The sequence below is a fragment of the Thalassophryne amazonica genome, chromosome 14 (genome assembly GCF_902500255.1).
Source record: "Thalassophryne amazonica chromosome 14, fThaAma1.1, whole genome shotgun sequence".
NCBI lineage: Eukaryota > Metazoa > Chordata > Actinopteri > Batrachoidiformes > Batrachoididae > Thalassophryne > Thalassophryne amazonica.
The window spans coordinates 4,766,496-4,778,870 of record NC_047116.1 but is presented as its reverse complement, the minus strand read 5'-3'; the positions used below and the strand labels follow the sequence as shown (position 1 = coordinate 4,778,870).

Below are 12,375 nucleotides of genomic sequence, written 5' to 3'. Positions count from 1 at the left end.
ACTTTTTGGATCTTTACCGGGAAACAGTTCTGGATACACCAGAGACTTTGGACAGAGCGGGAAGCAGCCGCAGTGGACAGCTTCTAACCTGCAACCACAAAGACGCCATTAAAAACAGAAACCCAAAAACTCAATAATTACAAAATTATAAAATACTCCAATCAACAAACTTCACGTGGACGTAAAAACCAAAAAAATGATTCAAATAACGACGACACAGATCCTCGTCTGAGCAAAAAGCAAAACTTTATCCAAATTTTCTTGATAGATTTATTAAAACTATACAAAAACTATTCAAACATTTTCAGTTCGCGGCACGAACTCTTCATTTAGGAGTGAAGCTGATTTTTGTCTTGAAAAAGTGTTTTTCATCAGGTTTGTTACAAAACGCTGAAAACAAAGAAATCGAACAATAAATGTTTTAGAAGAATAATTTTAAAGAAATCTAAAACTTTTTCAGTTTGACGGGACTGAGAAAGTTTGTTGTTATTCATGAGGTGGGCTTCATAGATAATTGGCAAAGCTTCTGGGGAAAACCTGGTCTTGTTAGGAGAGACGGCATCCATCCCACTTTGGATGGAGCAGCTCTCATTTCTAGAAATCTGGCTAATTTTCTTAAATCCTCCAAACCGTGACTATCCAGGGTTGGGACCAGGAAGCAGAGTTGTAGTCTTACACACCTCTCTGCAGCTTCTCTCCCCCTGCCATCCCCTCATTACCCCATCCCCGTAGAGACGGTGCCTGCTCCCAGACCACCAATAACCAGCAAAAATCTATTTAAGCATAAAAATTCAAAAAGAAAAAATAATATAGCACCTTCAACTGCACCACAGACTAAAACAGTTAAATGTGGTCTATTAAACATTAGGTCTCTCTCTTCTAAGTCCCTGTTGGTAAATGATATAATAATTGATCAACATATTGATTTATTCTGCCTAACAGAAACCTGGTTACAGCAGGATGAATATGTTAGTTTAAATGAGTCAACACCCCCGAGTCACACTAACTGTCAGAATGCTCGTAGCACGGGCCGGGGCGGAGGATTAGCAGCAATCTTCCATTCCAGCTTATTAATTAATCAAAAACCCAGACAGAGCTTTAATTCATTTGAAAGCTTGTCTCTTAGTCTTGTCCATCCAAATTGGAAGTCCCAAAAACCAGTTTTATTTGTTATTATCTATCGTCCACCTGGTCGTTACTGTGAGTTTCTCTGTGAATTTTCAGACCTTTTGTCTGACTTAGTGCTTAGCTCAGATAAGATAATTATAGTGGGCGATTTTAACATCCACACAGATGCTGAGAATGACAGCCTCAACACTGCATTTAATCTATTATTAGACTCTATTGGCTTTGCTCAAAAAGTAAATGAGTCCACCCACCACTTTAATCATATCTTAGATCTTGTTCTGACTTATGGTATGGAAATAGAAGACTTAACAGTATTCCCTGAAAACTCCCTTCTGTCTGATCATTTTTTAATAACATTTACATTTACTCTGATGGACTACCCAGCAGTAGGGAATAAGTTTCATTACACTAGAAGTCTTTCAGAAAGCGCTGTAACTAGGTTTAAGGATATGATTCCTTCTTTATGTTCTCTAATGCCATATAACAACACAGTGCAGAGTAGCTACCTAAACTCTGTAAGGGAGATAGAGTATCTCGTCAATAGTTTTACATCCTCATTGAAGACAACTTTGGATGCTGTAGCTCCTCTGAAAAAGAGAGCTTTAAATCAGAAGTGACTGACTCCGTGGTATAACTCTCAAACTCGTAGCTTAAAGCAGATAACCCGTAAGTTGGAGAGGAAATGGCGTCTCACTAATTTAGAAGATCTTCACTTAGCCTGGAAAAAGAGTCTGTTGCTCTATAAAAAAGCCCTCCGTAAAGCTAGGACATCTTTCTACTCATCACTAATTGAAGAAAATAAGAACAACCCCAGGTTTCTTTTCATCACTGTAGCCAGGCTGACAAAGAGTCAGAGCTCTATTGAGCTGAGTATTCCATTATCTTTAACTAGTAATGAGTTCATGACTTTCTTTGCTAACAAAATTTTAACTATTAGAGAAAAAATTACTCATAACCATCCCAAAGACGTATCGTTATCTTTGGCTGCTTTCAGTGATGCCGGTATTTGGTTAGACTCTTTCTCTCCGATTGTTCTGTCTGAGTTATTTTCATTAGTTACTTCATCCAAACCATCAACATGTTTATTAGACCCCATTCCTACCAGGCTGCTCAAGGAAGCCCTACCATTATTTAATGCTTCGATCTTAAATATGATCAATCTATCTTTGTTAGTTGGCTATGTACCACAGGCTTTTAAGGTGGCAGTAATTAAACCATTACTTAAAAAGCCATCACTTGACCCAGCTATCTTAGCTAATTATAGGCCAATCTCCAACCTTCCTTTTCTCTCAAAAATTCTTGAAAGGGTAGTTGTAAAACAGCTAACTGATCATCTGCAGAGGAATGGTCTATTTGAAGAGTTTCAGTCAGGTTTTAGAATTCATCATAGTACAGAAACAGCATTAGTGAAGGTTACAAATGATCTTCTTATGGCCTCGGACAGTGGACTCATCTCTGTGCTTGTTCTGTTAGACCTCAGTGCTGCTTTTGATACTGTTGACCATAAAATTTTATTACAGAGATTAGAGCATGTCATAGGTATTAAAGGCACTGCGCTGCGGTGGTTTGAATCATATTTGTCTAATAGATTACAATTTGTTCATGTAAATGGGGAATCTTCTTCACAGACTAAAGTTAATTATGGAGTTCCACAAGGTTCTGTGCTAGGACCAATTTTATTCACTTTATATATGCTTCCCTTAGGCAGTATTATTAGACGGCATTGCTTAAATTTTCATTGTTACGCAGATGATACCCAGCTTTATCTATCCATGAAGCCAGAGGACACACACCAATTAGCTAAACTGCAGGATTGTCTTACAGACATAAAGACATGGATGACCTCTAATTTCCTGCTTTTAAACTCAGATAAAACTGAAGTTATTGTACTTGGCCCCACAAATCTTAGAAACATGGTGTCTAACCAGATCCTTACTCTGGATGGCATTACCCTGACCTCTAGTAATACTGTGAGAAATCTTGGAGTCATTTTTGATCAGGATATGTCATTCAAAGCGCATATTAAACAAATATGTAGGACTGCTTTTTTGCATTTACGCAATATCTCTAAAATCAGAAAGGTCTTGTCTCAGAGTGATGCTGAAAAACTAATTCATGCATTTATTTCCTCTAGGCTGGACTATTGTAATTCATTATTATCAGGTTGTCCTAAAAGTTCCCTAAAAAGCCTTCAGTTAATTCAAAATGCTGCAGCTAGAGTGCTGACGGGGACTAGAAGGAGAGAGCATATCTCACCCATATTGGCCTCTCTTCATTGGCTTCCTGTTAATTCTAGAATAGAATTTAAAATTCTTCTTCTTACTTATAAGGTTTTGAATAATCAGGTCCCATCTTATCTTAGGGACCTCGTAGTACCATATCACCCCAATAGAGCGCTTCGCTCTCAGACTGCAGGCTTACTTGTAGTTCCTAGGGTTTGTAAGAGTAGAATGGGAGGCAGAGCCTTCAGCTTTCAGGCTCCTCTCCTGTGGAACCAGCTCCCAATTCAGATCAGGGAGACAGACACCCTCTCTACTTTTAAGATTAGGCTTAAAACTTTCCTTTTTGCTAAAGCTTATAGTTAGGGCTGGATCAGGTGACCCTGAACCATCCCTTAGTTATGCTGCTATAGACGTAGACTGCTGGGGGGTTCCCATGATGCACTGTTTCTTTCTCTTTTTGCTCTGTATGCACCACTCTGCATTTAATCATTAGTGATCGATCTCTGCTCCCCTCCACAGCATATCTTTTTCCTGGTTCTCTCCCTCAGCCCCAACCAGTCTCAGCAGAAGACTGCCCCTCCCTGAGCCTGGTTCTGCTGGAGGTTTCTTCCTGTTAAAAGGGAGTTTTTCCTTCCCACTGTAGCCAAGTGCTTGCTCACAGGGGGTCGTTTTGACCGTTGGGGTTTTACATCATTATTGTATGGCCTTGCCTTACAATATAAAGCGCCTTGGGGCAACTGTTTGTTGTGATTTGGCGCTATATAAAAAAAAAATTGATTGATTGATTGATTCATTAATGGACAAATATGTAGACATATTGGGACAACTGTTGTCTGATAGACGTAGACTTCCTGTTCCGGAGCACAGCGGTGTTCTGCTGTATCTGTTAGCTGTTTGAACTGAGCTGTTTGAGTTCTTTGAATTAACAGTCTTTTTCAAGACTTTTTTACTTTTTTTTTTTTTTTTTTTTTTACTTTTTCACCGTGCTCCAACGCCTAAAGAAGACCTCTAACGGTCGAAGCATCGCGACGGAGCACTTTTATCAGCTAACCTTTCTCCACAGCCTGTCCAGTGGATTTTTATTTTTATTTTATTTTATTTTTTAGCACTGTTGTCGTGCGTTACCTGTGCTGCTCCACAGCCTGTCTAGTGTCGGATTCCCTGTTTGGGAATCCGCTAGCTTAGCGTAGCTACTAGCTCTTAGCCGTTTTAGCATGGCGGCTTCTCCTGTCTCTCCCGTACTTTTCTGCTCTGGGTGTGAAATGTTTAGTTATTCCTCGGCCTCTTTTAGCAGTAACGGTACTTGTAATAAGTGCAGCTTATTCGTAGCTTTGGAGGCCAGGCTGGGCGAAGTGGAGGCTCGGCTCCGCACCGTGGAAAATTCTACAGCTAGCCAGGCCCCTGTAGTCGGTGCGGACCAAGGTAGCTTAGCCGCCGTTAGTTCCCCCCTGGCAGACCCCGTGCAGTCGGGAAGGCAGGCTGACTGGGTGACTGTGAGGAGGAAGCGTAGCCCTAAACAGAAGCCCCGTGTACACCGTCAACCCGTTCACATCTCTAACCGTTTTTCCCCACTCGACGATACACTCGCCGAGGATCAAACTCTGGTTATTGGCGACTCTGTTTTGAGAAATGTGAAGTTAGCGACACCAGCAACCATTGTCAATTGTCTTCCGGGGGCCAGAGCAGGCGACATCGAAGGACATTTGAAATTGCTGGCTAAGGCTAAGCGTAAATTTGGTAAGATTGTAATTCACGTCGGCAGTAATGACACTCGGTTACGCCAATCGGAGGTCACTAAAATTAACATTGAATCGGTGTGTAACTTTGCAAAAACAATGTCGGACTCTGTTGTTTTCTCTGGGCCCCTCCCCAATCAGACCGGGAGTGACATGTTTAGCCGCATGTTCTCCTTGAATTGCTGGCTGTCTGAGTGGTGTCCAAAAAATGAGGTGGGCTTCATTGATAATTGGCAAAGCTTCTGGGGAAAACCTGGTCTTGTTAGGAGAGACGGCATCCATCCCACTTTAGAGGGAGCAGCTCTCATTTCTAGAAATCTGGCCAATTTTTTGGGATCCTCTAAACTGTGTCTAGCGTTGGGACCAGGAGGCAGAGCTGTGGTCTTATACACCTCTCTGCAGCTTCTCTCCCCCTGCCATCCCCCTATTACCCCATCCCCGTAGAGACGGTGCCTGCTCCCAGACCACCAATAACTAGCAAAAATCTATTTAAGCATAAAAATTCAAAAAGAAAAAATAATATAGCACCTTCAATTGCACCACAGACTAAAACAGTTAAATGTGGTCTATTAAACATTAGGTCTCTCTCTTCTAAGTCCCTGTTGGTAAATTATATAATAATTGATCAACGTATTGATTTATTCTGCCTAACAGAAACTTGGTTACAGCAGGATGAATATGTTAGTTTAAATGAGTCAACACCCCCGAGTCACACTAACTGTCAGAATGCTCGTAGCACGGGCCGGGGCGGAGGATTAGCAGCAATCTTCCATTCCAGCTTATTAATTAATCAAAAACCTAGACAGAGCTTTAATTCATTTGAAAGCTTGTCTCTTAGTCTTGTCCATCCAAATTGGAAGTCCCAAAAACCAGTTTTATTTGTTGTTATCTATCGTCCTCCTGGTCGTTACTGTGAGTTTCTCTGTGAATTTTCAGACCTTTTGTCTGACTTAGTGCTTAGCTCAGATAAGATAATTATAGTGGGCGATTTTAACATCCACACAGATGCTGAGAATGACAGCCTCAACACTGCATTTAATCTATTATTAGACTCTATCGGCTTTGCTCAAAAAGTAAATGAGTCCACCCACCACTTTAATCATATTTTAGATCTTGTTCTGACTTATGGTATGGAAATAGAAGACTTAACAGTATTCCCTGAAAACTCCCTTTTGTCTGATCATTTTTTAATAACATTTACATTTACCCTGATGGACTACCCAGCAGTGGGGAATAAGTTTCATTACACTAGAAGTCTTTCAGAAAGCGCTGTAACTAGGTTTAAGGATATGATTCCTTCTTTATGTTCTCTAATGTCATATACCAACACAGAGCAGAGTAGCTACCTAAACTCTGTAAGGGAGTTAGAGTATCTTGTCAGTAGTTTCACATCCTTATTGAAGACAACTTTGGATGCTGTAGCTCCTCTGAAAAAGAGAGCTTTAAATCAGAAGTGTCTGACTCCGTGGTATAACTCACAGACACCCTCTCTACTTTTAAGATTAGGCTTAAAACTTTCCTTTTCGCTAAGGCTTATAGTTAGGGCTGGATCGGGTGACCCTGGACCATCCCTTGGTTATGTTGCTTTAGACGTAGACTGTGTTTCATAATTATTGTATGGCCTTGCCTTGCAATGTGGAGCGCCTTGGGGCAACTGTTTGTTGTGATTTGGCGCTATACAAGAAAAAAGTTGATTGATTGATTGACAATTAGACGTTAGCGACAATTATCGATCACATTCATGAACTGATCGCAGCCATCAGTTTCTGTTCTAATTGATTGATCGCTTCATCATGTTAAATATTTCAAATAATATCAAACATTTAAAAATTATTGCCCCCCCCATATCAGTGTGAGAAATGTGTAAATGAGTTTTGCTTATGTGACTTCAGGGTCTCTGTAAAGTACAATCAGCTGGCTGCAGCCTCCAGCAGGCGACATTAAAGAGAAACGTGCAGACGTCGCTGCTGCGTCGTTATCATAATGAAGCCGCATGCTAATTACAGCAGGAGTGAGACTTCTGTCCCTGTGGACAGACGTCTTCTGAAACCCAGTGTGTGCTCACTTTGATCCAAAACCAGGAGGAGCCGAGGCGCAGCGAAGGCGTCCGTGTAAAAATACGACCTTCCAAAGTTTGAGTGTCAGCGTCTGCTGAGAGACCAGGTGGAGGACACGGCGTCCAAAAACAAAGAAACAGTGACATCACATTCTGTCCATGTGACAACAGCAACAGAAAAGTAAAAAAAGAAAAGTTTAGAATTTAAAAACCCAACAGTCTGAAATTTAAACCAGTTTAACAGTCTGACGTCCACATGCAGCACCAGACTCAAGTCTTTACCGCTGGAGTGATTTATGCTAATTAGCAGCAAAATGTACTGAAAAGTCACAAACATAAAAACATTCAACATTAACAACTGTTCGAAAACAAAAATAAACATCCTCTTTAAAATAATAATAAAAAACCTCAAATGTAACCCGCTGTTTCCTAATGAGGGCGGACCTGAAAAACCAGCGGCTTAACCGTGAGAGCAGGTGGTTAATCCTTACTGGCTGGGTGGTTGGCATGAAACTGGACTCTCTAGTTATGGTGCACACCATCATCAGCAACCAGAGGAGCCTCTTCAGCCACAGACTGCTCCTTCCCAAGTGCAGGACCAACAGACTGAAAAACTCCTTTGTCCCTCAGACCATCAGACTGTATGACTCCTCACTCAGGGGGAGGAGGAGGAACAGGAAGACAGAGGATGGGAAGGAGAGCTGCAGCAGTAGCCAGTAAACCCTGAGGGAGTCTTCCCGAGGGATCAATAAAGTTCTGTCTAATCTATTCTAATCCACAGGGTCAGTGTTGTGTGCTCATCATGGACTGTAAAATGTCTGTGTGTGTCACAGTTTAACATTCAACTTAATTGCATTTGTAATATTGTGTCTTTTCAAAGATAAACATGTCATCACCACGCGTGCAGACTCACAAACTCTCCGCAGTCGGTGTCACACCCTGAATCTGGATCAGAGGTCCACAATGTTTCTACAAGCAGAAACTCTGCAGAGGAAAAGTCAAAGATGAAGCAGGAGAAGATGTGAGTGCGCCGCGCGGCTGCAGGCGCCTCATGTCTGATCACATTTTCTTTACAGACTTCAGACAACACCTGACGCCTTCAAAGCTTCACAGTGCAGGTGACTGAAGTCTGAAGCTTCGGGCAGCTTCGAGCCACTCGGTGTGAAGCTCCTTCACAGAACGAACACTTATCAAGTGCTTGAAGGCATCGAGAGCGACTGAGCGCGCAAGACTTTTACTGCAGCGACATCAAAGCTGATGACTACAAACACACGTTTAAAAACGTTTCAATAATCAAACTAATCACCGTCCGACTGAAACACCTGTCAATCTGTTCAGTGAGGTGTTCAGGGACCACTGGAAATGACAATATCAGAAAATAAGCTTTATCAAACTTTGCCTCTGAATTTATTTTCTGCAGACAACTGAATTCTCACCCAGTGCGTAATAACCGCTACAACCAATACATTAACTCATTAGCATAATTCATAGTTACGTGTTAATGTAGATTATGGAAGTCAGATGATTTTTTTTTTTTTTTTTTTATTAGCAGGTGCAGCGTCACAAAGAGCTGATGAACATTTAGTCAGTAACGTTAAACACGATGCGTTACAACATCATGGCTATGCTAGTTATCTTGACTAACTAATCCCAGAGACGTCCTCCATAATGTGATCAGTTTGACATGGCCCGCTTCTCTGAAACCTACTGACCAATGAAAATATGCCACAGCTAAGCCCCGCCCACAAAATGGATTTTAAGACAAATCAAAATCCAAAGTTGTTGTTCAAAATAAACAACTGAATTGAAGATAACAGAGAAAATTAAACACTGAATTAAATCAAAGCTTAAGTAAAACTATTTACTTCAGACTTTTTGAACTTTTGTTTTGATCAAATTTAAAACTGGAAATTTTGTTTAATAACAAAAATGAATTCACTCACACGGCAACTCCGAAGAACTCGTGTCTGGTGGTGGACACGACCACGTCAGCTTGACACAAGACTCTGAAGTACTCGTCCTTCGTGGGCAGGAAGCCCCAGTGAAGGACGCGGCCGCCCAGCCGCCGCCGCGCCTCTGCAAAGATGTCTACATGAGGAGGAGGAGCCAAAAGGTGCAGGTGAGAGGGTTACTAAGCAACAGGATTCAGTCAAGGTAGTTTGTTAGACATCAACCAGCAACACACACACACACACTTCAGAAACAACCAGCAACACAAACTTCGTAATTCTGCCGTTTGCACACTGCATCACTGGACAGGTGAGTCTGAACACACCCCTTGAGGGTAGGTTATACCCCCCCCCCCCCCCCAAAAAAGTTTAAGACAACCAGATTAAATTTATTCTGATTGTAAATAAACGATGTCGTCTAAACGTCTCTGTTGATCTCCTGATAAATTATCAACTTCTGTAGCTTCAGAGTTGCGTTTAGTTTATTTTGATAAACACGTTTCTAACAAAGCCACAAACTTGCAGACGGTTTGTGAGCGAAGAATCGGCTGCACTGAGACGAGGAGGCGGCGGCTTCACTGCGGCGTCACGAGACAAACAGGTGAAAGGTGAAAATAATCAATATGCTGACCCTATTACCAAAATCAAAGACGATTAAAGTCGTCCTAATGTGATTGCCTTCCGAGCAATCATAAACCTAATTACAGAATGTGGAACCAAATTTACGATCAGCCTTTTCGTATGTTTATGCTGCTATAAAAGTTTACGCCCCAATATACCAGAGTGTTTGTTGTAGGCGGGTCTGTGTGGCGAACGGCGAGTGTTCATTAATTTAACGCCGCTCCCCGAGAGCGCTCTGGAGCGTCCGGTGCTCATTATAGCATCATCAGCTGCACACGGACACAAAGTTTTATCAATTAAAAGCCGTCCTGAGGGCCGACCTTTGACCCCTCTGCTAATCTAATAACACAGTGACCGTTAAATCCAGAATATTTATGTGCGGTCATCGCGGACGTTCAATAAACCGCGTTACAGCGACTTCACAGAGGTGAGCGAAAAGTCAGACGAGTTCTGCCGGACAGTCGAACTTCATCAGAGCAACAACAAGAACCACAGAGACGGGACGCAACGTCTTTACTGTGAGACACGGAGCCGTGACAGATCAGCACCGATAACACCACAGAACTGCTCTGGTTCCTGGATCACAACCACTCAGGCAGACAACCATCACCACCACTCCAACATAAGGACCAGGTGAGACGTGGGCGTGTCCTTGACCTCCTGGATCATGTCCAGAGAAACTCACCACCTGGACTAACTGTGTGTCTGATGTTCCCTCAAGTGTCAGTGATCCTCCTCATCAGTCTCACTAAGTAAATGGACTGTATTTATATATGGCGCTTTTTCATCTGCATCAGGCGCTCAAAGTGCTTTGCAATGATGCCTCACATTCACCCATTCACACTACACACACACACACCGATGTCAGGGTGCTGCCATGCTCGCTACACACCGGGAGCAACTTGGGGATTAAGGACCTTGCCCAAGGGCCCTTAGTGATTTTCCAGTCAGGCTGGGGTTTGAACCGAGGATCCTCTGGTCTCAAGCCCAACGCTTGACCAATAGACCATCACCTCGCCAGGAATGAAGTAACCGTTCTTTTGGAGTGCGAGTCCTCACAAAGCTCATCAAATGAGTGTATGAGTCTCTCTGTCCAAACAAGACAGACGCTGCAGGAGTCGCCATGTTGGCAGTGTTTACCTACGCCATGACTCACAAATATCTGGATAAAGATGCGGCACATAGATGAGACCCTACATGACCTGGACAGGATGAATGAAGCCCAAACACTCCCCCATCTCAGAATTACTGAAAGCGCTAAGATAACACAACAGGCCAGGCTAACAGGTTAACCCCAGTTCAGGGGTTTGGTTGTTAGTTTGTTTTTTAATGCATATTTTGGGGGACGGTCGCGGTTTTCATTACCTGTGGCCATTAAAAATTAGTAGACACTTATTTAATCAGTAATCATGCATTCAATGACCTAACGTCATCAAACCAACAGCTGCTCAAAGTGCTAACGCCGTTAGCATACAACATTAAATAAGACAATACCTTCACTCATCTTTGATGATCCGTTAGGACGTCTCATCACAACAGTAATGCAGATTCTTACAGGTGTGTGTAATGAAACACAACTGAGCTCTTGGCTCAGTGACAACACAAGAGCTGGCACTCAGTCAGGCCACGCCCCTAATTATGCATAACTTTATGGCTTAAAATATCTTAAGGTAACATGTTTTTATGTTGGGGTTTTTTTAATCACACCCTTACAGTTGTCATTTAGAGTGAAAACAGGCAGAGGGACCAAAACTGTTCTTTGTAACATGATGCAAACATATTTATATTTTAAAATTTGACATTTTAACATGGGCTTCTATGGGAACCTGCTCACTTTTGGAGCTAGCCACAACTGCAGCTTACCCTTTTTCCAGGTGTGTGCAACACACCTGGAACGTCAAATCTTACTGTGTGTGTGTGTGTGTGTGTACCTGGCGTGTCGCTGTAGGTCTGTCCGAGCACAGACAGATCAAAGTCGAGTCCTCGGTCTTTCAGCGTCAGCAACGTGGAGAAGAAGAGTTCTGGGTTTTTGTCGTGCTCCCTTCAAACACACAAAGACAAGCCAGGCTCAGAACCTCAAACCTGATTACCCGACTCCATCACAGACACACGGGGAAGCCGACGCCACTCAGGAAGCCGTCAACTGTGATGGCGAGCAGGTGGACGCTGTAAGAAGCTGGCAGACATTTCGTGGTGCATTTGCCCTCGCCGGGTAGGCAGAGCTGGTAACAGGTGCTCAGCTGCACTGCAGAGATCACGGCGCCGCTGGAAGACAAAGTCCAGAATCTGCAGGACGACATTTTCACGCTCAGTCAGACAATTATTGTTCTGGAACCCAGTTTGAATCTGAACAGAATCCGTCCTCAAAAACCATAACATCATTCTGGTTTAAGGTCCAGAATGATGGAGATTTAAGGTCATGTTTATGAGTCCAGCCACGAGACATGAGGCGGAAACATGGGTGGTGAAGGGAGTGCAGGAGGAGACATGAGAAGACAATCAGAAACAACAAAAGAAGAACGTCCATGAAAAGTGGTTTAAGGTGGTTTGGACACGTGCTGAGAAGAAACCAGGCCCAGGAGGACGGACGAGTGAGACAGAAAGACAGGAAAGAACAAGAAGTTACGTCCTGGACTGTGTGGAGAACCTTCAAACCACAACGA

At 42.7% G+C, this 12,375-nt stretch overlaps 1 protein-coding gene across 1 annotated transcript in view; it reads right to left on the bottom strand.

Moving 5' to 3' along the window:
- gtdc1 (glycosyltransferase-like domain containing 1) overlaps positions 1–12,375 on the bottom strand; it is a 98,008-nt gene that overhangs the window by 1,939 nt on the left and 83,694 nt on the right. Inside the window, exons 7-9 of the mRNA XM_034186273.1 lie at positions 11,644–11,753; positions 9,086–9,230; positions 18–88 (exon numbers count right to left, since the gene is read on the bottom strand). Coding sequence (XP_034042164.1) covers positions 18–88; positions 9,086–9,230; positions 11,644–11,753 — 326 coding nt within the window. The remainder of the gene's footprint in view (positions 1–17; positions 89–9,085; positions 9,231–11,643; positions 11,754–12,375) is intronic.